Source organism: Columba livia, chromosome 7 (genome assembly GCF_036013475.1).
Source record: "Columba livia isolate bColLiv1 breed racing homer chromosome 7, bColLiv1.pat.W.v2, whole genome shotgun sequence".
Classification (NCBI taxonomy): Eukaryota; Metazoa; Chordata; class Aves; order Columbiformes; family Columbidae; genus Columba; species Columba livia.
The window spans coordinates 21,712,415-21,739,243 of NC_088608.1; the positions used below are offsets into that span (position 1 = coordinate 21,712,415).

Here is a 26,829-nt window from a genome sequence, read left to right on the forward strand (position 1 = left end):
GGACCCTGTGTCACCCCAGCACGGCTGGTGAGCACCTTCCTCGGAAGGACCCGCACAGTGGCATCAGGATTGTATCGCACTTTATCAGCACTAAACCACTTGGACAGAGTGGAGAAAGGAAAAAAAGACACTCAGTCTGAGCCTCCTGCAGGTGTGATTTGTGCCGAGGACGCCAACAAGAGGCACACGGGTTTGCTGTGTTACGTAGCGACACCCTGCGCTCCCGCCGCGCGAGCCGCTCAACGGCCCCTTCCAGCTAATCACTGCGGAACGCGCATGCGCGCGGAGCCGCTGGAAGCCTGGCACGCGGCGGCGCTCGCTTCCCAGATCCCGCGGCCGCGGGTCGCCGCCGATGCGCCTCCTTCGAAAAGACTACAGCTCCCATCATGCAACGCGCGGCCGCGCCCCACTCACTCCGTTGGGCGCTGAGGACGAGGCCCACCTAGTGGGGCGCGTTGCATGCTGGGCGTCGTTGTTCTCAACGCTGATTCAGCGGCGCTGCACAGGCGGGGTTCGCTGTCAGGGCTCTGGAGGCATCCCATCCCCGCGCCGCTTCGCGCCCGTTCTCCGCGAGAATTCTCTTGAGACCGCTCCCCTTGACGGCGCGAGCGAGTGTCTGAGCTCACTGCGCTTCCTCACCGGCCTCCGTGTCCTTCCGCAGTTCCTGGAAGTTCCTGCGCATCCCGCAACGCCTTCAGAGCTGGTTTGAGCCTCAGCGCCCGCCGTAGTCGGCTGCCTGTCAGCTGCCGGCGCCTTTGTGAAGCGGCGGAAGCGGCGCGCGGTGGCCGAGGGGCGGTTGGAGCAGCAGGAGTTCCCGCTGACAGGTGCGCGGGGTCCCGCACCGGCAGAGCTGTCCCCGGGGCCGCTGCTTCGCCGGCTCCGCACCGCTGCCTTCGGTGGGGACCCTCCTTTCGGCCTCGCCCTGTCGGCTGAGGGGCGCGGCAGCAGGGTGGGACCGGGGGCGGCCCGCGCCGAGGCTCGGCCCTCAATAAGTGGGAGAGGGTACGGGCGGGCCCGGTGTTCGGTGGTGCCGCCTCCTCCCGGGCTGTAGGGTGCGGCAGGGTCTTGTCAGGGCGGGTGTGCGCTGCCCGGCTCCCGGCCCGGTAGGCCCGGGGGGATCGGGGTGGGGAGCGGGCTCCTGGCGGCAGCTGGTTCGTGTCGCGGTCACCTGCCGGCGGAGCGGGCGGGCTCGGGCTGCGCCGCCCTGCGCTCCCGGATCGGTCTCAGGAAAGCGGATGGGGTGCTGTGGTGACAACGCGGCTTCCCAGAGCTGTTACAAAGCGACACGGGAATGCCACTTGAAAATGCCGACAATAGGGGGTTTATTTATTTGTGAGCACTTAAATGTTTGCAGACAACATGGAGGAACACATACGTTTGTCCCAATTTACATACTACTGAGTATGCTGGGGAAGATGTATGAGGCTTGTGTCATTTTGCGTTCTTTTCTGTGCTTAGATGTGCTATGCAGACACTTGCAGGTATACTTAATTTAGGATTAGTTAATAGTTATATTACTAATGCTTAATTGGTATTTTTGTTATCAAGCTTAGCGTATTTATATATCTATTTTCTGTTGTAGAACCATTTCTGCACTTGCTTTACTGACTTGGATTTGCTTACAAACAGTAAAATTAAGCTTTTATTCACTCAGTCCATTCACAAAGTTTTTCATATCTGTGTTCTAAATATTTCTTAAGATCTGAAGTTATTTTTTCACCTTTTGTTTATTGTTGACCTTATTATCTGCATTTAATTAAGTTAATTAAGTAGCATAACTTTTTGTAGAATTTTTGTGTACAAAATGTTTTGGGGAAAATTGATAATGGACATATTTTACAGGGTTTTTTTTCTGGCCATTGCATTTGTACTTACTTTTCCTTGCAATTTATAGTAATCCTACTAAATATTTTAATAAATCTGTTTTTATGTCTATATTATTTAAATATATTATTTTAATACAACTGTATATAGAAGGATATATGCTTACCTACTGCTATTTAATTTGTTGAAGTGAAAAGTACAGGGTATTGTGTTGGTAATGTTGTTGCTTTCAGTTTCATAGTTGGCTCTGTAGCTGTATAGAATTATATGGCAAGATCAGATGGCCCCATCTTTGGGCCTTAATGTTTCTTTCAAAGCATTTCCTTCAAACAGTGTCAGAACTACCTTAGGAATGGATGCTGTCACCATATCATAGTTCTGTCTGTTAAAAATCAGTTGCTTTAGTATTGAGAATGCATTAAATGAAGGAAATGTGGAAATAGGAATGTGTTGGTTTTTTTTTTTTAATATTTTAAGACTTTTCAAAGTTTCGGTTGTAGTAAACTAGTATATTTCCTTTAATCATTGCGTATTTAAAGTAAAGCTCCTATCTTAAAAAGACCAAAACAAAACCCCGAACTAAAAACAGTGGTATGATTTGTGTTGGTCAGTGTTTCAGCCATGTCTGACAAAAGTGAACTGAAGGCGGAGTTGGAGCGCAAGAAGCAACGATTAGCTCAAATCAGAGAGGAGAAGAAAAGAAAGGAGGAAGAAAGAAAAAAAAAAGAAGTAAGAAATAATTTTCTCTTTGAAATTTGACAGTTTGCATATGTAACTTGCCCAAAATTTGAAGGTATGTTCACTTAGTCATTTGCTACATGTTTTTCAGGGAGTGTTTGTTTAATGGTCGGTTGTTTGTGCAAATATAGCATTTTTGTTTTCTCATAAAAACAAATATCTACTGTTTTCTCTAGATTTAACCATATGCTAAGTTAGATTTTGATTTAAAAAAAAACCCTACACATGCATAAAATTTGGATTTCTAAAGCTGCTTGTGTGCACAGGACATAATTAATCAACTGACTGTGACATATTGCACAAAGGATCTGCCTAATGCATTGTGGTGGTGTTATTTAAAGAACTAATTTCTGAAGTGCAGTTCCAAGGATGTCCATAAGAGTTTTGTCAGTATTATTATTGTACAATGTGATACATTTGTCTGCTCTTTGACTGATCTTTAGCCTGAATTTCAAAGTCAGAGCAACACTCAGGATGTATATGTTACTGTGTGTTAGACTTGGTTTGTTAACAGTCTTCTGGATTTCTCTCTGCTAAAGTATGTGACAATCAGTGACTTATTAATGTGTTTCTCCTGAATGCAGATTATACCTCATAGATTAAATTTTTCATGGAATGTTTTGGTTTTCTGTGGTGCTTTTTCAAGACTCCTCTGTATTTTGGTGATGATCTTATAGGTGTTATAAATTAGCATATGACTGAATACTGGGCAGCTGACAGCTACATGATTTGAACGAAGAGAAAGAAATATGTCAAATTGTGTTCTGATGATCTTGTAACGATGTGTGGCATGTATCTGAGATTCCACATGTGATGCATTATCTTCATCAGTTGAGAACCTGCTTTTTTAAATGGAAATGTGCAGTAGATTAGAAGCATGATGTGTAGTCATGTCAGGAGCAACTAGCCTTTAATAATGGCATAGAGGTAGAATAGCTTAGTCTAGATTTTGCTGCTTCCATTAAAGACTTATATAACCAATTTCAATTTACAAAAATATTCACTTGCCAATGACTGATTTGTGAACACCTTTAACTATGAATTGTATTTTTGTAACCGAATGAGTAGCTGAGTGAGTGTGGAAAGATACGGAGTGTTGAGCATCTTGCACAGCAGAGCTTGCATTATTTCTGAATGATGGGAATAGGGGTGTAATTTTTGTTTTGTTTTTTTTTCTTGAAATCTAGTGGGTAATAATACAACTTAAAGAAAACTACTTAAATGCCCTGTAAATTTGAAGGTACTGCTAAGTTTTTTAAGAACATTTTTTTGGTGAAACCTAAGGTCTAAAAGAAATCTGTCTCACTGAACAGCTTGTTAATCTTTTTGTTTTAAAAAGAGCTTAAAATGCACACATAGACAATCACCACTTTTACATCTTACACATTTTTTCTTAATTGCTACATACTTTAACATGTGCTCTGTCTAGCCAAGTGTCCTAATGCTTTTTTGACCAAAGAGGGGTGTCTCTTACTGTCATTCTAACCCTATAGCGTTTTCTTTGATATGATTATTAACTCTTCAAAATTGGAACAATATGACTGTGTCCTTAAAATATGTTTATTCACAGGTACGTAATACTTTTTTACCCTCCAGTCTTTCACTTTTACAGTGGTTAGCATTAGTAAAAAAAAGGTATTCTTGATCTTACGGTCAGTTACTTTGGCAAACAAGAAGACATTTTTTGAATGTTATGTGTGTCTTGTAAAGACAGTACCAAAACTACAAGATTTTGTGATTCCTTTCTGGTTTTTACTTTAGTATTTCTGATGGTCCTTTCTATAAAGTCAAATATCTAATCTATGTGATACTAGGTGTCAGTAGCTTAAAGGAATCTATGAGATCTCAAACTAAATGAAGGAGTTTTTAATACCTGTTGAATGCTATAACTTAATTATTGGATTATTTTTTAGACTGATCAGAAGAAAGAAGTTCTTCCTGTACAAGAAGAATCTGATCTTGAAAAGAAGAGAAGAGAAGCTGAAGCATTGCTTCAGAGCATGGGGCTGACACCTGAGTCACCTGTTGGTAGGGATGTTAATATTCATTTGAAATAAGTGTTTGGGGTTGGTTGGTTTGTGATGGTGTGGTTTTTTAGTTTGGTTGGGTTTTTTTGTTTGGCTTTTTTGTTTTGTTTTGTTTGGGGGTAGATCTTTTGGGGAGTTTTGTGGTGGTAGTGTTTTTTGTTTGTTTTTGTTAGAATTGTAGTGTTTATATAAATAACATGAAAATTCTCTGGCCACTATGTTTGGGGTATATATGTCTGTTTTTTTACTACTTTGTCCTGCATGATCTCTGTTATAAATGTCAAGTGATGTGCTTCATTACACATTATTAGTTCTATTTTGTAAAATTTGTTTTACACTTAGTGAATTATTTTGAGTATTTACTTAAAATAGACAAATATCATGTATTTGCTGTTCTTTCCCCCTATTTTCCCTGCTCATTATTCTTCTATATTTTTTTCTCTCTTTTTCATAAAGCCAAATTTTAATTCTGATTATTTTGTACAGAGTTGGCTTGTTTCTTTTCTGCATCTTTAACAACCTAATGGTGGATAGCTTGAGATTAGATTCCGTCATAGAAAAAGTGTATTAAAAATGCTTAAAGGAATTACTGTCCTGTTAACTGCCAGAGGGAGGTAGCTCTCTTACAGAAGTATGCTTTTGATATCTACCATACTTGTTATATAAGAAGCCAGAAGTTAGTGAACGAAGTAACTTTCAAGAAGGTATTATAGTTGAACCCCCTGTTGGTGGAATTTTGTTTCATCTTTTCATGGCCTTTAGGTTTCACTGCGCTAACAGGAGGACTTTATTGAAACTGGTGTCTGCCACACGAGGGCACTGTAGCATCAGACCTAAGCTGCTGGATTCTTTTGGCCATGCTTACTGCTAGATAGAGCTGACTGACTTGGGTACATGATAACAAGATATGCTTCTAATGTCACCTTTTTGATTAAGAAAGGGTGACATTAAAATGTCATAATTTCTGATAATGTACAACAATAATATAGGAATATTAAGGCCTACGAGCATTTCTGTCAGTGGAAATAATTCAGTAGATGGCAATGAGTTGAAGAATATATATTTATATATTCTTATTTATATAAGTATAGCCATATTTAGTAGAAAGTCTAAGTGTGTGTATGAGTTTATGAAGTATAACTGTAGACTTTTACCGAAGTCTCTCCTGTAGGAGGGATGAATTTTTAATAAATTGAAGTATTCACTCTGGTTTTGTAAATTTAGGGTAGAATTTTTGTCAGCCAGAGTCATGTGTCTCATTTGGGATGGGATGGGATAGAAGCATTCTTCACAATTCACGATATACTTGTGATTTCAGGAAATTCTTTAGAAATGGTGCAAACCTAAATTCAGAATTCTCGCTTGCCTGACCCCTGATGGAGTGGATACCAATTTACATACATTGATTAAAGGTCCTTTCTAAGGGTTGCTAAGGAGTGAATATGTTCTATGAATGTTTTGCATATTGCTGAAACATGATACATGTAAAGACCTTCAATACACACCTTGATTCTTAAGCATAAAGTTAAGTTTCGTTAAATAATGAGTTTCATTATTTAGAAGAAAAGTTGAAAGAAATATCAAAATAGCTTTGTGTTTGTATCAGATTGCATGATATCATTCACTATTATGTGTCAGTTCCAAAAACATGTTGCTTTTGAAATAGTAATTGCAGTCTTCATCTGAAAATTAACTGACTTGTAAGAAAAAGTTCCATTATAACGTTACTAGACTGTTTGTCAAATAAAAAGAAAGCATGAAAATCACCCAAAACCCAACACTAAAAACTGTTGTAGTGCGCGGGTTTTATGTTGATTTGATTCAAACTAGAATATGCTGTATGCCAAAGCCACTTTTTTTTGGTCCATGCTTCAGTGATTATATATTTTGAAACAAGACCACCAGATATATACATTCAAAGTCTAATTTTTAAGGAAAAACTGTTGTGAAAGCTATATTAACAGCTATTTTCCTTTTATGTTTAAGCAACGTAATTTAGTGGAAGTTACCCTTTGAAAATTGATGCCATCATTTGTCAGAAGTTCAGTTTAAAAATATATTTTCAATTCATTTTCTCTCAAATGTCTTTCCCTCCATGCCTTTTTGTATGCTCCAGATGCATAAATGCCAAACAGTTGCATGAAAGTCCAGCATGAATTTTTAACATTGTCTTTTCCCCTCTCTTTCTACTGTTCATTTTCATTCATGTATTTTTTGTTTGCCATCACTTTTTTTTTTAATACTTCATGTTAAATTAATTTGAAAACATCCTAAGCTGTGCAACCTCTGCGAGTAGTAACAGCGGATACCTGTCTGTTTCACTATTTAGTCCCTCCTCCTACCTCTCCGTCTTCCAAATCTGTGAGTACGCCAAGTGAGGCTGGGAGCCAGGACTCTGGTGATGGCGCTGTTGGATCTAGGTATGTCATATTCCTTTGATTAATACTCACGTTCTGAATAATTAAGCTTTAGAAGAAATAAAGGTTAATTACTGGATTATAACATAATAGTATGAGGCTACAGTGTTAGTGAAATTGTGAATAGTGACTGTTTTATACAGAAGTACTTTACTTTAAAATTTGAAATGCAACTACTCTTCCAGATTTGAAATTTCCAACGTTAACCTGGAGTTGTTTAAACGTGCAAGTTTAAAGTAAAATGAGTGTGAGTGTCTTGTGGTAATGTTCTTGTAAGCATGGTTGTCTCAGAACAATAGAAAACTGGCAAAGTCCAACTTCTGGGGTCTTCTCAGCTTTTTCTAAAGGAGGCTGTATATGGATAGTTGGCTATTTCCTTTTTTCCTCTATTCTGTCTAGTTTAGTTGGTCTAATAAAATATACTGTCTACAAACTTCACCTTTCTTCTGTTTTTTTTTTTTTTTTTTTCTTCTCTCTCCCTACTCAGAACAGTATTTCTCATTATTTCACTTTACAGCCATCCCTTTAGTACAACTGTGCCACTCACAATCTCTCTCATTTGGCCAAAACATAGCGAACAGCACCATCTTAGTACAGCCACAGCTTTTTTTTCTTTTTTTTTTCAGTTCCAGTACTTGCCACATCAATTTGACCTTTTTTTTGTGCATGACTGTTTGAGAAATGCTGCTCTAAAGAGAGTCAGATGAACATTTCTGTTAAACTAAGAATTTGAAGTGGCGATATATGCGTGATGAGGTTGGAAATACTACTTCCAAAGGTTATTGCTACTGTTTCCCATGCACAGTCTGCGAATAAGAGCACTATTTGCCTAATTAATTTTGGTAACTTATATTTTCTCAGCAAATTAAGTTCATGTACTTAATTTACTGAGTATGCATTGTGAATGAGGTTTAGTTTTAGTGCAGTAACTAAAGCAGTTATCATCAGTTACTCTTGTGCTCATATGAGTATTTGTGTTAGAGAGAGTGAGTACTTATACCACTTTGAAACATCTTTTTAAAAGACTGCAGTAACATCTTGTATGTGTCTGGATTATGGATGTATAACAATATACAATCTTAATCTGAACATAGTCAGATTTTAGTGACCTGAATAAAGGTTACAATATGCCTATTTCTAAATAGCAACCATTAAACTAAAGCAGAGAGAATACATCACGCAGTAGATATGAACCCAGGCTTTTTTTTAACAGTGCTGAGCTGTGATCTTGTGCATGTCTTATTCAGTATGCAACTGAAGTTCACTTGTCATATTAATAAAGAACCAATATAATTGCTCCTTAACTGAGTAACAAGCAAATTTTCAATTATTTGAAATCTGTGATTATTGCTTATTAAATTGTAATTTTATATTTAAATTCACTGTCTAGAAGAAAAAACAAGAATTATTTGTTGGTGGCATTTAAAAAAAATATTCCTAGGTAATTTAAATTCAGTATGAAACACTATCGGTAACTGAACACTGCGTTGTGTACTGAATTTATCTCCACCTGATAGGTGTACTGTACTCTCTGATTGTATGTTCTTTGGATGTAGTAACATACAGTTGTATGCATTGATTTTCTTATGAAGCTTGAGAACTCGTATCCTAAGCCTCTATAGCTTCACACATTTAAAACTAATTCTTTCTTGATGATTTCCCAGATATGAAAGCATAAAAAGATTGTGGTCTTGAAGGTGTAGAGGTATGAATGTATAGCTAAATTGAAAGTTGCATAGAATCGCATTTAGAGTCTTGTTGCTTATTCTCTGGCCAGCAGATAACATTCTTCCCCTCCCCTGGAGAACAGATGTCTGTGTCCTGGTCTATTAGCACAAGTTTGTACAACGTTCCTAATGTAACGTACACATGAACGTGAAAGTTAATGGGAAAAGCTGGACTGCGTGATAACCCTTAGCGTTATACCTGGCATTTCACAGGTGACTTTTGTATCAATAGGACGTGTGTTAGAAAGCCCAAGTTGTTCCACTATGCTCTATAATCTTAAACCCTTTCATATTAGTGTATTATTTCAGTTCCTATTTATTTTGGTCTGTTGCCATTTGTTCTCTAGTTGTGCTGCAACTATATTTTACAAAGATAATATCTTTTGTTAATTGGGTCTTTTCTATGATGCTGAACCTTGCCAGTGACTTGACTTTAGTAATTAGTAGAGCAGTGTTCAGACTGTGTTCCTGCTGTTACTTCCATCTGTTTTGCTTTATTTTCATCAGTAAAGAGTTTTGGTTCCCTGTTTGATACTGTTCTCTCTTTTCCTCAGTTAAGAGTACAAGCTCAAGACTGCAAATTAATACAGTTGCTTACTTTTAGGTTAGTTGGATACCTCATTGAATTAGTTCAAATGCAGAAAATATTTTGTAGAGGTATAGGAAGCATTAGGAATATGCCTGGATACAGAGAAGTTGTGGAAGAATAGAAGTATGTGGAAGAATTGGAACTTCAGTTCACTGAAGCTTTAGATAAACTCATTTAACTTAAGGCATGACACATATATGGAAAGCAAAAGGAACAGTATTTTACATCATTTTGATACACATTTAATAGGTGAACTTTATCTCAGAATGTTATCTTTATTTTAAAATAATATATATGAGATTTAACTGCATATCCTGTACTGCTTGTTGACGTGAACTACTTTAAAAGGCAGACTGTCCCTGGTACCACTAAGCAACTGTTGAAAGTCAAAAGAATGCTTTGAGAGCAGGAAAGTAACTTTAGGAAGGGCGAGGTCTTAAGCAGGCACAAAAATTAGAGACTTAAATTTGTAGCCTTTTCCCCAAGTTCCTCTCAAGTAGGATTGAAAAAGTTGAGAAAATGTTTGACAAGTATTGTGATAACGCAGCATTTGGATCTGTAGATAAGTCATCCTTTGCAGAGCCACATGAATGTTGGGGATGGTGGTTTGGTTTTGCCTTTTTTTTTTTTTTTTTTAATAAATGCATGACTGAAGAACACATGGACAATCTTCACCCTGAAGTCCCAGGCACGGTAAAATGATGTGTCTTCTGATGCACAAAAGATAGGGAAATGTCTTAGAGATTTCAGTGTTAAGCTATTGCTGTGGATGCAACAGCAGTTATGTAGAGAGATAGCCTGAATATGAAGCCTTTGTAGTTCTTAATTAAACTATAATTAATTATTATTCTAACGTCTGCTTGGTACAAGAACAAGTGCGTGACACGCCCATATTTAGGTGTTATGGGATTGTCTGTTCATTTTTGAGATCAAATTTACCTTTAAGAATTCTGCACCTGGTTTATAAGAACATTACCATGTATGGGATGGAAATGGAAAATTACCCTTTATTGACTTACCATAGTAAAACATTACATAGTTTTTAATTTTTTAATTTATCACAAAACATAATTTTAAAAATGTATATATAATAACATCTAAGAACTTCAGAAAAACCATGTGTGTTCATCTGTTAATCTCTCTTAAAAGCTTGTTTTAAAATTCTGCCTAAACCTGATAGCAGGCAGTAGGCTAAAAGAAAACTCATGGAGAGGGGATGAAGGCTAAAAATGAAGGGAGAGGGAAGATTTATTTCCCCCTTCATATTTCTTCTGATATAAAAGTGACTTGAAATGAATTTATTCTGTTCATTATTCCACGTGACTTTGAAATGCGCTATTAATATAAAGCCCACTATTTCTAATAGATTTACATATCTTAAATGGAGTTGGCTCCAAATCAGATGACACTTACAAGCCCAAGGCAGTGCTTAACCCATAATTACTGCAATGTCACATCTGGGAAACTCTAGCAGTTCTCTATCCCAGTGGAAATGTGTTTTTGCCCTGCTACCAAAAGGATTATGTGTTGACTCATTTCCTTTACCAGTATGACAGTTTCCTCCACGTATTTACTGCTCTGGGCAAGATTGCATTACGTTAACAAATCTGTCTTCATATGACATGAACAAATCCAAACAGATTTTAAAAGGGGTTTTTGATGGTTCTTGTCAGTATTTTAAATATTTTTATTTGCCTCTCATAAAGGCTACATTTGTTTGCAGATCTTTAACTTTCAACCTTTAAAGTAACTTAATTCTTTCTAATAGCTCTGAATTCTGTGTTTGCTTTTTAACTTTTGTATTTACTGCATGTATTATTGCACTGAATGTTTGCTGAATTTCCCTTACCTGATGTTACATTGCTTTGTTTCTTGTGAACAATGAAATAACTATAAGCTTACTGTAACTCTAGCATTTCATAGTGTGTATTTGCTTCACTAATCTCTGGCCTTTTTTGCTAATGCTGCATGATTGTTCAACCTGGGGTGTCAGGACGCTGCATTGGGATACTGATCCATCAGTTCTTCAGCTCCACTCTGATTCCGATCTGGGGTATTGCATAGATTTCTTATATTCCCTCTTTTGTGTGCTTATGCATAATAAGTATAAGAGCTTATTGTTTCTTTAAGACTTCAAGTTATTATTAGGAGACTGTTCTGAAACAGGAATTCACTGTCTCTAGACTTAGTGCAGTTTGCTTGCAGTGGAAAAATTTTATATTAATATATATAAGATGCTAATTTCTAATAGCAAAACTTATTCATGTTGTTCCTTGAGCTGTTGGCAAATGTAAACTTAAGTCAATTCTTTAAAATAAAGAGCTTAGAATAACTGTATTTAAAAACAGTGACTCCAATCTTTTCTTATAAATATGTTTATAAAAGCTGTAGGTCATTATAAGTATTAACTAAAGCCCATATTGTGTTAAAAGAATTATGATTCTGCCCACCCAAACCTTTCAAAAGGGATTACTCTTTCTTTTGCTTTTATCTTAAGAAAGGGGTAGATAAAAAACTAAATTTGATACAGGTAAATTTTTGTTGGATCATTGCAGTATTACTACAATACATACTGAAATTAGCTTTTATAGGAAGCTACAATGTTTTGTGGTCTTTGGAAGTATATTATGCATTGTAGTTTGATACTGGGTATATCTGCATTTATGGCATCTCCCATAAGCTCAAGTTAGAACGCTCAGAGATTTTCAGTATCATATTGTGGAGCAATGTATTACGGATAAATAATGTGTCAGTGTGTGAGTTTCAGATTAGACTTCCAATTCTGCATTCGAAATAGTATCTTAGAGGTAGACAAAAAAGGGCAGCAAAGTTAAAGGGACTAGAAAATGCTTTTTCCTTCAGAATCACTAAGCTGTTTTTTAAGCTTTAAATTCTTAGAACCATTGCTGTACAAACACGACTCGTGCGAGCAGATCTTTTCCACTGAAAACAGGGATGTCATCTATATAACAGTACCCAAGTCAACCACACAGAACAAAACTTTCAAATTGTATCCTATAATTCGTATATATATTTGCACGTATTTTCTGTTGCAGATATATAAATAGCTGCTGACTTTAAACGGTAATTATAATATTATGTTAGTCATAATCATGTGACTTCTTCACAGTTAAGTTTTTACTGGGTTTGACTAAGCAGTGCTGTGACATGATGGCTTGGGTATTATTCTAGGCAAAATGTGATGTAATTCATAAAGTTAAATATTTTTTTCTGATTTCTCTATTAATTTTATTTAGACGTGGACCTGTTAAACTTGGAATGGCCAAAATTACTCAAGTTGACTTTCCTCCTCGAGAAATTGTTACTTATACGAAGGAGACACAAACACCTGTTATGACTCAGCCAAAGGAAGGTGAATGGTTAACTTGTTACTACTGAAGTTATTTTTATTTTTTTCTTAATATAATAATGATAACTGACTGAATTAGAACCAGCACTTGTGATCTTGAAACTTAATAAGGTAGAATGAAGGTTGATCTGTGAGATAATTGATACAAATTTTATTATTAAATTCACATAGCTCTTGCTTAAGAGTGTTACTGTCATTTTGCATGTTGTTTAAAATTGCTCGTATTACTAACACGTAGTATTTTCCCACTCCTAGTAAATGCTCAGATTAGACACCAAGTTGCTTAATTAGCTGACAACTGATAAATAAAAGTGGGATATATCTTGCATTTATGATATTTAAGAATCCACACACAACTTACTTGAAGGCTGTGTATCCTTACAACAAACCTAGCAACTAAATCCCCCAGCTTTTAAAGAATTTGGATTTTATACCCAGAGCTTATACACTGAGTTTTAAAAGAAGCAGCTAATTTTTTTATTACCCCATGCAGTTTCTGTTCTCAGCAATTGAATGTATGCTTTCTTTCAGTCATGACTCGTTTCCTTTTCAGAAAAGGAGTTTTTCAGGAGAAAACATAGTTGGCTAAAAAATTCGCTTTTCAATGTTGAAGCGTTGAGTTTAGCTGCAAATGAAAATACTAATCTTGACCTAGTTTGTAGGTAGTTCCATAATGAAATATCTTTAGTTGTTTAATATGTGTAAAGGGTAATACAAGTGATGCAAAATTGTTGTTGCTCCAGTCTACATCAATGTGCTACTCTTGTCTGGAGTGTGTCACTTAGTCAAGTTTCACTAGGTGCACATGACACTGTGAATGAGTTAAAGTGTGGTGGGGAGAGGAGGAAAAGAAAGTAAATTGCAACAATAGTTCATGTTGAGAAGTTTCTTCCCTTATCTCTGCGTATCCAGTGTAAGGGATCAATGTTTCTTCAGAACACAAACCGGATCTTTCAAACTTCATTATTCAGTGAACTAGAATAATGCTCTTCTCTAATTGCATTTCTTTTCCATTCTTCATTTTTACCTGCATCCCTGGCACAGATAGGCGATTGGTGTTTTCCTGCTTTCATTTCTCCCATGCCCTTACCTTTTCCGTTCTCCAATCCCTCAGGTTCTTTTTCCTCCTTTGTGTCAAATTAATGGAATCTGAAGACTTAGCTCATAGTTTGTGCTTGAAGAGTTTTACTTCTGCTGCCTGCTGTCAGTGGAAAATGCCTGGGGTTGTATGATCTTAGTTTCACACTCAGTAGATAGAGTGTAGTTGAGGTTTAATGTAGTGGAGTTGGAAAGATGGGTCATCTGTATTTCTGCATTTACCAGAAAGCTCTCTCAATGCAGATGTTGTCTCCTGATCCATCCCACCTTAAAAACAGCACTGTTTTCTTGAAGGCTATCAGCATTATTTTATATATATGTACTTCACAAAAGTCACTTACAGATGCTTTTCATCATTTCAGTATTGAGGATCTTTTTAAGGTCTGTCTTAAGATTGCCTAAATACATTCATAATTGAGCTCTACATTCAGAATTTATGATGACATCTGAAATAGGACATAAGTTTGAAAACAATAAATCTTGTTGCCTCCAAAATAAAGGAGTCACTAGGTGAGAGATTTTTATTATGGGGAGAAAACTTTGAAGCCTTTAAAACAATTGTCAGAAGAAATATGCTGAATTTTTAGAGTGCAATTATATACATTAGAATTAGATAGAATGGATCTCATTGATTCTTATTTCTTCTCACAATCTCAGTTCCTGTGTTTTTAATTTATTTATTTTAGAGGTTATACTGTAAACTAAAGATAATCTTAAAGCACACTGGAAAGTTGAGCTTGCAACTGAATTTACACATACAAGTAATCCTCAGTAGCTCCCTTGTACAGCAACAAGTTCTATGTCTGGTTAGATTCAGTGTTCACATTTCCTTATAAAATAAAGTGAACTAGACCTTTCTTAGTTATCATATCTTGAGATTTTTACAATGCTGTTGGAGCTGTGCTTTTAAACAAAGGAAAATAGAGGGAATTTTATTAGATACGCTATGTAGTTCTTCTGCAGGTTTAGGTCCACTTGTGCTGTAGGCTGAATTGTGCTAACGCTGATATGGGTGGGGGAAACAAAAAAAACCCACACACCATACACCAAAAAACTAAAATGCAATCTTCTTTGTTCTACTTCTGTGTGCCACAATGGTTATGTAGTTATATTGTAAGCTGAATTAGGAAACATTTAAACTACAACCAATCTGTCTGGTGGGACAGGTAGAAAGTAGGAGTAAACTTGTTTTAAACTAAAACAGTTCCTAATTGTCATAGAAATATTTGTGGCAACACAAACAAAATTATAGTTACGTGCTGGAGATTTCATGTCCTCAACTTAAAGTTGGCCTTTGGAGATGCCTTGTTTTGATTCCGTGTTAACAAACAGTTACATTTAAATAATAAGTACCTTTCACCTGAATGGTTCTGGATTTAAAATGTGAAGGTCACTTATCTTAGAAATTGACAAAAAAGACTCCATTTGGAAGTTGAGAAATACAAAACTCTGTAGTCAGAGAAGGTAGACTAAGTTCACATGTTCATGATTCTGTATAGTTCAGATGTTGCACCATCCTAGACAATATTAAAATGTTAAGTAACTCCCTTCCGCGGTCTTGCAAATAAGAAGCTTCTCTGTTTTGAGCCAGTGGGTCTCCAATTGTAATGAAAGAAGGATCAGTTTGCATGGAGCCCTAGATGGCAGATCTAGAAGATAGCCTCAGTGCTTGTGGCACTATAGCCTCTTTATGCTAAGACAAAAAGTATGACTGCTGGAATGATGACTTTTCCACATTTCTTTACCCCCACCACTTTGAAGTGTTGTCTCCAAAGTAGTAGATAGCCTTGTCTTTCTCTTACACAATGCCCAGCTCTTAATTTTGAAATGTGACAGCTTCCTGAGGCAGGGGAGGCATTTAGTGTGCTAGCAGTTCTCATAACTTCCATTATTTTATTGCAGTACTAGTATGTTTATTTATTATGACCTCAAAGTATTTGAGAAACTGCCTGTCTTAGGAAGATTGATTCTTTTTATAATATTGTAAAACAATAAAATCAGGATCTCTCCTTGAAGTCAGTTTCACTCTGTGGTTAGAGATGGAGTCATCTTCAGAGCATGAAGTCGTTCACTGTATTCTGAACAGTATGGATTATTAAATTTTCCCATTAGTTGAAGTTAGTAAACATGTTTCACAGTTCTTATAGGAAGATGCCCACATCCAAAGTAGACTTAGAAGATAAATCTGCAATACTAGATTTATGGTCTTTTTGTATGATGGGTGCAACCCACAGCTGCTCTTTCCTCAAGGTCTCATGTATACTAGTGAGTGAATAAGGATATAGAAGAAGGAAAAAGGAAAAAATGGTGTCAGGGGTGGTGGTCTTGGTGCTCTCAAACTTCTTAACTTCTTGCTTTGATGAAAATACTGACACGTGTATGTCTTTAGCACTTTTTCCCCCCACACACACTCCCCAGCCCCCTGGGATTTTCAGTAGTCATAGTCTTATAACTTCTTTATTATGTAAAAGAAATTAAATCGAGAAATGGTTCATTTTTCTGAGGAATATATCAGAAAATACTTTTTTTTTTCTCTTGTTCTCTTGGCATGTCCTGTTGCTGTTTTGCGGGGGTTTATCCTTCTGTGATACAGTAAAGATGGCCATATTTTTGTTTAGGGACCAAACAGATTTATTTTGGCTTGATAAGTGTTGTGCATACTCAATGCTGTTCTTCCTTATTTCATAACTAGTAAGCCTAGGCATCTACACCTCTACACCACTACTACACTTCAATAACTTCTGTCACAATCACAACATGAACATCCTGCGTTCAGGCTGCTCCATTCCCCAGTGTCCTTATTCTGCTGTCCCCTTCTCTACTCTCTGAGTCCATTTCTCACCTCCCGTGATGCTGTGTATAACACTGCTGCCTGTTTCCCTCATTGTCCAATTTTGGTGACATGCTTTTTAGTTGGTGTGGTCAAGTGGTTATTAGGACTGTTATTTAGCTTCTATTTGGCATGCTGTATCAGGAAGCAGATTTTCAGATCTCCTCTCTGAAAATACATTTGAAATTGTGTTCCCTTCATACACTCATTTCTTTCTAGCAGGCAGTAGAACCAGTTTCAGCAAGAGATAAAATTCAGATGTAAACTCTGGTATATGCCTTAATGTTCTGCAGGCTCCATGTTGGCTACCACACACAGCACTGTAATCATTGGTGCTTAATTGTTTTTCTTATCTGTATTTCTTGCTACACTGCACTGTTTTATAATATTTCTTCCTTTGATTTGCTAACTCATTCTTCAAATTTGCGTAGAATGAAGTTAGTCATCAGTATACCCAATAAAGATGTTTTATGAGTCCTCACAGTAGTTAATCCACAGAAAGATAGACATATAGTGGGATATGATTCTGCTCAGCTGTCACAGTTACGGCTTTTCTGGGGCTAACGGGATACTTGTTATTTAGTGCTGCTGTACAGTATTGTGCATGTGCAATCACAACTAACTGCAGACAGCGTTACTGTATTAGCTCTGTTCTTTGGTGAAATATTGTCTGGTGAAATCTCAAAGACACAGAATGAAAATATTAAGCATTTTTGTCTTTTTAAATCTGACCTAAGCAAAATAATAACAATTTGGTGTATAGGATTGGCTTCTTGGATGCTGTTACAGTGAATGAAGCATTTCTACATTTTAAAATTTAAAAAAAGAAATAATGGACCCTTATATATTCATGTGTTATCCTGTACATGCCTTAAATGTACAGTGAAATATAGATGGGAAAACTTGATATGAAGACATTCAGCTTAACAAAAGCCACCCATTTCACAGATGATTTAACTTTGATTAACCTGCTCTGCAGCAACAGATTACTCAGACAACTGGAACTTCACTCAGTAGTGTTATTGCAGGGTGCAGCCTAATTTACAGCACTGCTTTTCTTTCTGTCTTGGCAAAATACATCACAGTTTCAGTGTTAACTCAAAATAAAAATTCAGTGGTTCATTAAACCTGTTTTTAGCGTTCATTAACGAGAAATTTGTCACTATTAAAGTAGCTGCTATTTTTGTGCAATCTTTACTGCTCAGTTTGTAAACTTAGATCCTCTGTTCTCCTGTCAGAAATAACATGGAGTTAATCACTTAGCATACTATAATAAATATTTATCAATATGTTGATGTGACAGAGTCCCATTTCTTGTCTTCGTGGCCCTATGGCTTTTCTAAGTCTTAGCAGGCTATTTTTAAATGCAAAATTGTGTTTGGTATACTGACAATTGAAGTGGCATAACATGCCGGTAGCTGCAGTCAATAGTGAGTAAGGAGGACAAAATTAGACAGTGCCTTTAAGGTTTCCAAATTTATGTAGCTGACTTGAAATAAATGCAGTACACCACTGTATCATAGGTTCTTCACTTACTAGATGTGGAACTTTTTCAGAAATAGGAAGTCCAATCTTTCAGTGTTTGCTGGGTATAATATATTATTGTTATGCCAGTCCCTTGCCAATACCAGCACCTGGCTTGTTATTAAATCAATTCAAGATAAAGGAGAGACAGGAGAAGTAACTAAAACAAAAAATTCTTCTATGTTTTGTTGTTCAACAGCTTCACGCTGCCTTTTTAGGTTGTAAACTTCTGTGAGAAAGCATCCTAGTTTCAGATAAGAAAGCATCCTAGTTTTGGATAATGAGGTTAAGAACTTGAGTATGTGGGGGTTTTTTTGGGTGGTGGTGGTAGGGTTTTTTTGTTTTTTTTTCTCCAGATCCCTTAATGAGAAAGTTTGTATATGACTTTTTTTTTTTTTTTTTAGAGAGAAGATTTTAGATTTATGTAGTTACAGATAAATCACAGTGAGATGACATGTTCAATTTCAACTCTGATATTTTGAGAATATTAAAATAAGTGCTGTATCCTGCATTTAAATGGAGTAATATCAGCTAGTTGTATGCACTGAAAGTACTATGAAGGAATTTAGATCTCTGTATAATATATGCCATTTATGTTTCAAACATTAAAAGGCAGGAGCAATCAACTATATGATCTTTTGAATAAAATATGTAGATTAGAAGGTCACTTAGCACTAAGGGGTTGACCATCTGCATTTGACAAGAATCTGACTCCTGTCACTGAAAATGGTACTTAGAATCAGTGTAGTATGACTAATGGGGGGGTTGGGCTGAAATTTCTAATTTGGAACTTTCAAAGCTGGAATAATGTATGGGAGGTGACCCAAAACCAAATTTCAAAATTTGAAGGCATCATTTAAATCTGCAAAATTGATTGGCAGAGCAAACAAGAGGGAGATGTTTGTCCAGGCGGCTCTAATGTGAATATTTGGTCCTGTATGTGGTGTTCTCAAAACCATGTGTGTTAACTCCTATTACATTTTTTAATTAATCGGTGTTCACGCCTATAGTGGTTTGACATTAAGAATACCATTCTTTAGAATTGCTGCAAGTTGCACAGTTTTCAGATTACTAGTCCGCTGTACGAGCGAATCCATCTAAAAAGGAGCAGTATCTCTCTGTTTCTCTGTGTGATTATTTTGCCCAAAAAAGCTTTCATTTTTTTTAAGTAGCACAAAAGCTGTAATTGGCATGCTTTGTAAGGAAGTGTCAATGTGCAAGAGAGTGGAGATCACTAAGAATTCTTTTACGCGTTCTTTCCCCTTTGCACCACCGCCTCCTCAGCAGGGTCACTGAGATCACTAGCTTTTCTTGAAATGGCCATTTTCACTGGCAGGTGCATTATACCCTGTATTTTCAGATTGTTTTTCCATTCTGAATGTTTGGCAGGTTGATTGCTCTGGCTGCATTGACGGAGAAAGGGCTGACAAATGCGGTTGGGCTGGCTGAAAAGACAGTGATTACTGTTTTCCTTTGTGGCTGATTGAGGCCCTTGAAAGGAAAGATTTTAACCTTCACCATTTGGTTCAAAAGTATGAGCATATATTGAAATCATTCATGCCATTTATCCCAGTTCTGTAAACTTGTCAGAACGTAAAAATCGCTCAATTTCAAGTAATGTACGATTGGCATACGTCATTATCATTTTGATTAAGTTGGAGTTTGTATTATTGTGTGCATTATATAGTGTCATTTAAAGCTTTCTTTCCTGCAGGTACAGTTATATTTTTATTGCCTATACTATGGAGTTAGAAAGATTCAGACCTCTTTAAACCTATCACTATGTGTGTGGTTTGGCAGCTGGTATGGCCTACAAGCTGTATTTTGTTTGCAGGGTAAAGGCTTGTCTGCAGACCTCCTGGAGTGCTGGTAATTGCACAGGCTTGCCATTGGGGAAAGACATGATTGGAAGCAGTCAGGCAGAAAAATGTTGTGCCATCCCATTGCCACCTCGCAGCAGCGAGACAATCCCAGCAGTGCCATCTGGTTGTTGCTATCTAGTCAGCTGGCCGGGCTGCTGGGACCATGGCTTGGCAGCTGGTTCCCATCCCTTGACCACCCTTTTTTTTTCTTCCTCCTTTTTTGTGTGCGTGCATGTGGCTCCTTCTTTTTTGTTTTGTTAGATAACTTTGCACTTGGGTCAGGGAGATGGCTGCAACAAACAAGCCTGGTTCCTGTTGAATACTGCCTCATTACTCGTGATGAGGCATGCGGCAGACGACGCCTGCTGCCGTTCCCCTATAAACAGATGACATAGCTGTTTAACCAATAAAAATAGTCTTTTCAGAAGCTGATTCTAGAAAGTGGGTGAAAAAAGCCAGGAAATGCATATTCTGCAAAACTAAGTAATTTAAAGTTATTTTCTGGTTTACAGTATTCAAAGAATAAAATGTAGAAATGCAGAAAGTGCTGTAAACCTTGTCAGTATTCCTGAACATTAGCATTTTATGTTATTCATTGCAATTAGGGAAAACACATTTTACTGTAAAGTTCTCATTGCCAAACATGATACAGATGATGAGACTTGCATTTAGAATGACAGAAAAAATGTAATCTCTCTGCTATTATCTTTAGCAAAATTTGCCTCTCAGAATAGCAACCTGAAAGCTAATGTAAGCCATCTTCATGCCACGCGAAGACCCATTAGACTCTGATGGTTTCAGATCACAAGTAAGCAGCTGCTCTGTAGACTATTTTAGACATTTGGTTTTTCTTTATGCTGCAGCATTAATGTGTCAGTATGTTACACAGAACACACATCCACCACATGGTTTTGTGCGGAATCATAAATGCTTGTAAGAGAGATTTCCACTTTGGATTCTTCACAATTTCATGTGTGTCTTATTTCAGTTTACACAACTACATAATTTAGTGCAACTAAAATCCAGGTGTAGACGGTGTTCTAATGATCTATTGGTTTGAGATAATGTTATCCTGGGGACTGCATTTTGCAACTACAACCATTTTAAGCTAAATGATACCATTTTAAATCAGCTTATTTGTGATTTATATTGAATGTTACTGTTCCTCTTTAAAAACATTGGCAGACTCACCATAATGTTTCTCCTTAGATGAGGAAGATGAAGATGATGTGGTTGCACCAAAACCATTAGTTGAACCTGAGGAAGAAAAAACGTTAAAAAAAGAGGAGGAGGAGGAAGGTACAGTTCACTTCAAGGCATTCTGAATGTGATGTAAAGGAAGGCATTGATAAATTTTAAACTTATTTTCTTTCCATTAACTTGAAATTATTTTGATTTACATTTTAACTATCAACTAGCAAAATAGAAAATGTAAAAATGTGTTTAAAATCTATGAATGTTGGGAGATTTTCAGCATCATGGTAAATACTCTTTTTCTTTCTTGGAAAGACCTGATGAAAGTATGCAGTCCAGAGAATGTACATATAGTTCTTTTCCAGCTGCCCCTCATGAACTTACAGAAGAGGAAAAACAACAAATTTTGCATTCCGAAGAATTTTTAAGTTTCTTTGACCACTCCACAAGGATTGTCGAACGAGCCCTTTCTGAGCAAATCAACATTTTCTTTGACTACAGTGGAAGAGACTTAGAAGACAAGGAAGGGTAATGTGAATGTTGAATACTTTACTGTGAATGTGCAATATTGGTAACTGAAAAAGTGATCCAAGGCTAATATCTTCTAATTGCCTTAATAGAGAGATTCAAGCAGGAGCAAAGCTCTCCTTGAACAGGCAGTTTTTTGATGAACGTTGGTCGAAGCATCGTGTCGTCAGTTGTTTGGACTGGTCATCTCAGGTAAAAAGCAGTGCTTACATGAAACAGTTATCTTTGTAAATTCTTTGACTTCTATCAACTTGACCCTTCTATAAGTACAATTGATAGGGGCTCTATTTCTAAATGTGTTCCTTGCATGTTCCATAGTTTGCAAAAAACAGAGCTGTTAATCTTTTGTGAAAAATAGCAAAGGGTTTGTATTATGAAGAAAGTCATTGACCTATTTGTTTCTGTTTATGGACTACTTTGTAAGAGGTTAACTGTAGCTTCACTAAAAAAAGCTCACTTAAAAATACCTTTTTTTACATTTAAAAGCAAGTTATGAAGAACAAGACTCTAATGTGTATGTTAATAATGTTTTATGAGCAAAATTTGAAACAGTTACAGTTTTAACTGACAATTTCTCATTTATATATAATGTCAAGTGGCTTCTGTTGTTTGGGGTTTTTTTTAACCCTGTTTTGGCAAAAGTCAACGAAGATTCTAGGATTACCTGGACCATTAACTAGTCATCTTGCTTACTTGGAGTCTATTTCACTTATTTTCCAGTACCCAGAATTACTTGTAGCCTCTTACAACAACAATGAGGATGCACCTCATGAGCCTGATGGGGTGGCCCTTGTATGGAATATGAAGTACAAGAAAACTACCCCAGAGTATGTCTTTCACTGTCAGGTATGACTCTGTCTCAGGAGGGTAAAGGCTTTTTGTTTATGAACTTGGACATGTACCTTCCTTGGCTTGTCAACATAATGATTTCACTGGGCTGGCATTCACTTTAACCCCATGTATTTGCAAATGGATGTTGATAGCTAGAGATTTCTGTTTAGAAACATTATTCTATTTCAGAATTTCTGACATATTTCAGAATTCAGTCTTGCTTGAGAACTGATTTTAGTCTTTTAATTTATTTAAAAAACACAACAACCTTCTTGTGTAATGGTTGAACCACAAAGGAGGTTTGTGTGTAAGGGGGTTGAGTGGGACTGTATACTACTAGATCTTACTTTACTGAATAAAATGAAGATGGCCTGAGGAGATGGAGCAAGGATGAAAACTGGAAACATACGCGTCAAGAAAAAGGCAGATGGAGGTGTACTAATAGTTTTCTGAAAGATAAAAACGTGCAAATCTCTTCCATTATGCCAAACCTGGGATAGCCACTTTATTTTCAAAATGCCATAATGCTGAAAAATTACATAGTTGGATCAAAATTTAATCTTGAGTTGTCAGATTACTGTCAAATCCCAGATTGCAAAAGTAACTATTGTATCAAAATGGATCTGTACGTTCTCTAACAAAATGACCACAGAATGTGGCAAAACTTTATTAAATATTGTGCATTCCTGGGCCTTCCCTTGCTAACAGACTATGCTAGGAGGGATACAAATGTGTACATATGAAAAAAAAAGAACTTCATTTTATGAATACAAACAGAAACTAAAAGACTGGGCATTCACAAAGGGTTTGTGAATCCTTAAGTAATTAGACAGTGAAATAGTGTATCAAATAAATCCAGGCAAACAACTTACTCTGATAATTGGTTCCCTTTTCTTTTTTTTTGTAGTTTTAGACATAGCATCATTGAATGGTCATTTTTGTGTAGTTTGTTTGTTTGTTTTCTTCCTTTCAGTCAGCAGTGATGTCAGCTACATTTGCAAAATTTCATCCCAATCTGGTGGTTGGTGGCACGTACTCAGGCCAAATCGTGCTCTGGGATAATCGCAGCAATAAGAGAACCCCAGTGCAGAGAACTCCACTTTCGGCTGCTGCTCACACGGTAGGGGGTGAAAAGTCTTCAAGGGCTGTTCCCTGTTGAGATGTATTTAACCTCTAGGAAGCTCTGTCCAGTGTGCTTGATTGATGATGTTTAAATGTTCATGTCCATATTTTTCCAATGCTGTCACTGAAGAATCGGGCTATTCATAAAAATCAGTGTCAGAAAAACAAGTATCAGTTCTGTAGGGGAGTATTCTTTGTACTTACTATGATCAATTTGTTATGCTTTGTTAAATGGTGGAGTTGTATATTTTACTGTATATTAATTATACCAGAATTGGTTGTTACTTGGAAATTCCTTTTTCTGATAGTATTTTACATTTCTTAGCACCCGGTGTACTGTGTGAATGTTGTTGGGACCCAGAATGCTCATAATTTGATTAGTATCTCAACTGATGGGAAAATATGCTCTTGGAGTCTGGACATGCTTTCCCAGCCCCAGGTAAGGTAACTTTGGATATGTATAGTAGCTATTTCAGACGAATCTTTTGTAAAAAACTTAATGAATCTAAAAAGTATTAATGAACATTTTCCCAACACACAGAATTATACTTAAAGTAGCTTGACACATATTGGATAAAATATTTTCCCGCTCATGGAATCAAATATTGTCTCTTGGTCATTTTGTGTATATTTGTTGCACTCGTGTTAGTGGTAAACACAATTTTAATAAAAATAACTTTCTTATTCCTGCCCAATTATGTAGAAGTAAAATACAAAAAAAACCGCCTACTACTGAGATGTATAAGTTACTTTGTAGGTGTTAGTGGTTCTGTTTGGTTGGTTCTATAGTAAGTTGCTGTTATTTTCATTATAGGATAGCATGGAGCTGGTTCACAAACAGTCCAAGGCTGTGGCTGTTACTTGCATGTCCTTCCCCGTTGGAGATGTCAACAACTTTGTTGTTGGCAGTGAAGAAGGCTCAGTGTACACTGCGTGCCGTCACGGCAGGTGAATACACACTTTCGTTATTCAAAGGAGACAAAAATAGTGAAAGGATAAGTCCCTGCATGCTTTACACTCCTAAAATTATATATAAGGCATGTTTGCTCCTTTGTCTTGAAGGAGTTCAAAATAGCTGTATATAAATTCCAGTGCATGTTTTTTCCTGAGTAAGATCTTCATTAAAAATGGAAGAAGTTGGAATATTGAATTGGTTCTCTTCTGCCTTGTGTGCCTAGGAGTCGTTTGTGTTGATGAGGACAGTGTAGGTCACTGCAGTTTTATTCATTTGAATTGTAGCAGAACATTCCAAACTTCGTATCGGTTCTGTAGATAATTGTACAGTAACATCACGCACAAATCTTAAATTGGCCAGCCTTTCTCCTGCTGTTCAATCTATTTTGAAATTGTCTGACTGTATCTTATCAATTGCTTTCTTAAATATAATTGAGTGTCCAGGTTTCATCTCAAATACACATCACCCTTGCTGCACAGCTTTTTGGTTCCAAAATACCCAAAATTGTATCACTTTTGTGTAACATCTTTCCCATCTGTTCTCCCCCTTCTTTTTCATTGCTTCTGATAGGAGGCTATTAGGGATATGCTGTTACGGGTTTGTGTCTGTACCTTGTGTCCCTAAGGTACTTGCAACTTCTGTTAAGTCAGTGGGAGTTTCATGCTCATTCCTGAGGACTGGATTTTGTTCTTTGTATGAATGGAAGTTTTAGCTATTGCTTGGAGAACAGTGTAGCCAAATGTGGGGGCTGGTACCTGCTGAATTAGTCTCTTCTTCCCGTGGCACATCATGGCACTTAAGGTTAGCAGGAAATACATGTTGAAGTCATGGTCCGTATTCAAGCCTGATCTTCTGTGATCCGTTGTGATAAAGCCTTTTGCAGCAGGGTAATGTCCATACAATGCAGCAAAAAATCTTCTTGTGGCTATATTTAAACTGCATTTCAGTGCTATCTCTGTCTGTAGATGTATGGTTTCCAGATAAATTAACCTTGGTTATATATTCTAAAACAGCAAAGCTGGAATCAGTGAGATGTTTGAAGGACACCAGGGACCAATCACAGGTATCAACTGCCATGCGGCAGTTGGACCTGTAGACTTCTCACATCTTTTTGTCACCTCTTCTTTTGACTGGACAGTAAAGCTTTGGACAACTAAGGTAACTTAAATAGATAGTTCAGTGGTTTTCTTCGTAGTCCTTGACACAAGGTGGTGCTATAATGTAAGCTACCTCAACTTAAGTCAACTGAAGTCAAATGTGTGATGCTCTCCAGGTTCCTAGCAGCAGTCCTGCAACGAGGAGACAGCTGATGAACAAAACTATAGTTAACAACATAAAGCTTTGCTTTCAGATTGTACATCATTTGTATACTTCTGGTCCATTCTGTTCATCCTTTTGCCCTCTGTTATCAACAACGATTACAATGTAAAATCATGTTGTAAAATAAGCTACTTCATATTATGCTTAAGGCAAATGTTTTGCTACAATTTTGTGGAGGACTAAGAGCACCAAAATTTATGTCAGGTAAACTCAATGAGGCTCACAATTGAAATATCTGTCATTCCCATTGCCAGAATTACCTCTTTTGCTGTTTGTTTGATGTCCTGAGGAATGCAAAGCAGATGAAGCGGAGTTAGAATCTCCCAGTAACAGCCTGAAGTGCTGTCACTGAATTATCATTGCCTTGATTTACAATATTATTAACGCATTAAATTTACAATCTCTTACAGTATTGGCTTGCTACTGATTGTTTTATAGTAGCAGCCAACAAAAAGGTTGCATGCTTTGCAAAGCATCCCTTTAATAATGGCATTTTTTGCTGGTTTTGCTGAGACGTTTTTTAAAGTAAGTAAAAATGTGAATCACTTTTTGGTTATTGCTGATAATGCTGTTCAGAAGGTCTGTATTTTGCTTTACCCCTTAGCTTTGTAACTTTGAAGTGCAGAGTTTGGGTATTACATTGTTATGTTTGCTTTTTTCAGAATAACAAACCTCTCTACTCGTTTGAAGACAACTCAGATTACGTTTATGATGTGATGTGGTCTCCAACTCACCCTGCCCTGTTTGCCTGTGTGGATGGGATGGGCAGGCTTGACCTGTGGAATCTCAACAACGATACTGAGGTGAGGCAGTCGGCTTAATAGTCATATGGAGCTGCAAAAATGTTTGTACACTTCAAAAAATTGTCAGGGG

The 26,829-nt window shown here is 37.0% G+C and overlaps 1 protein-coding gene across 11 annotated transcripts in view; it reads left to right on the forward strand.

Annotated features, from left to right (window-relative positions):
• Positions 1-444: 444 nt before the first annotated feature.
• Positions 445-26,829, forward strand: part of DYNC1I2 (dynein cytoplasmic 1 intermediate chain 2) — a 29,888-nt gene continuing 3,503 nt past the window's right edge. Inside the window, exons 1-15 of one of the 11 annotated variants that reach the window (XM_065068728.1) lie at positions 458-824; positions 2,436-2,553; positions 4,476-4,590; positions 6,919-7,009; positions 11,316-11,375; positions 12,580-12,695; positions 21,216-21,305; positions 21,566-21,728; positions 21,821-21,920; positions 22,449-22,574; positions 23,533-23,679; positions 24,007-24,120; positions 24,496-24,629; positions 25,650-25,794; positions 26,619-26,759. In XM_065068728.1, coding sequence (XP_064924800.1) covers positions 2,446-2,553; positions 4,476-4,590; positions 6,919-7,009; positions 11,316-11,375; positions 12,580-12,695; positions 21,216-21,305; positions 21,566-21,728; positions 21,821-21,920; positions 22,449-22,574; positions 23,533-23,679; positions 24,007-24,120; positions 24,496-24,629; positions 25,650-25,794; positions 26,619-26,759 — 1,650 coding nt within the window. In that variant the 5' untranslated portion in view covers positions 458-824; positions 2,436-2,445. Of the gene's footprint in view, positions 897-976; positions 1,104-2,435; positions 2,554-4,475; positions 4,591-6,864; positions 7,010-11,315; positions 11,376-12,579; positions 12,696-21,215; positions 21,306-21,565; positions 21,729-21,820; positions 21,921-22,448; positions 22,575-23,532; positions 23,680-24,006; positions 24,121-24,495; positions 24,630-25,649; positions 25,795-26,618; positions 26,760-26,829 lie in introns of those variants that run through there. The other 10 variants (XM_021291644.2, XM_021291655.2, XM_065068735.1 and 7 more) reach the window with 10 other exon arrangements.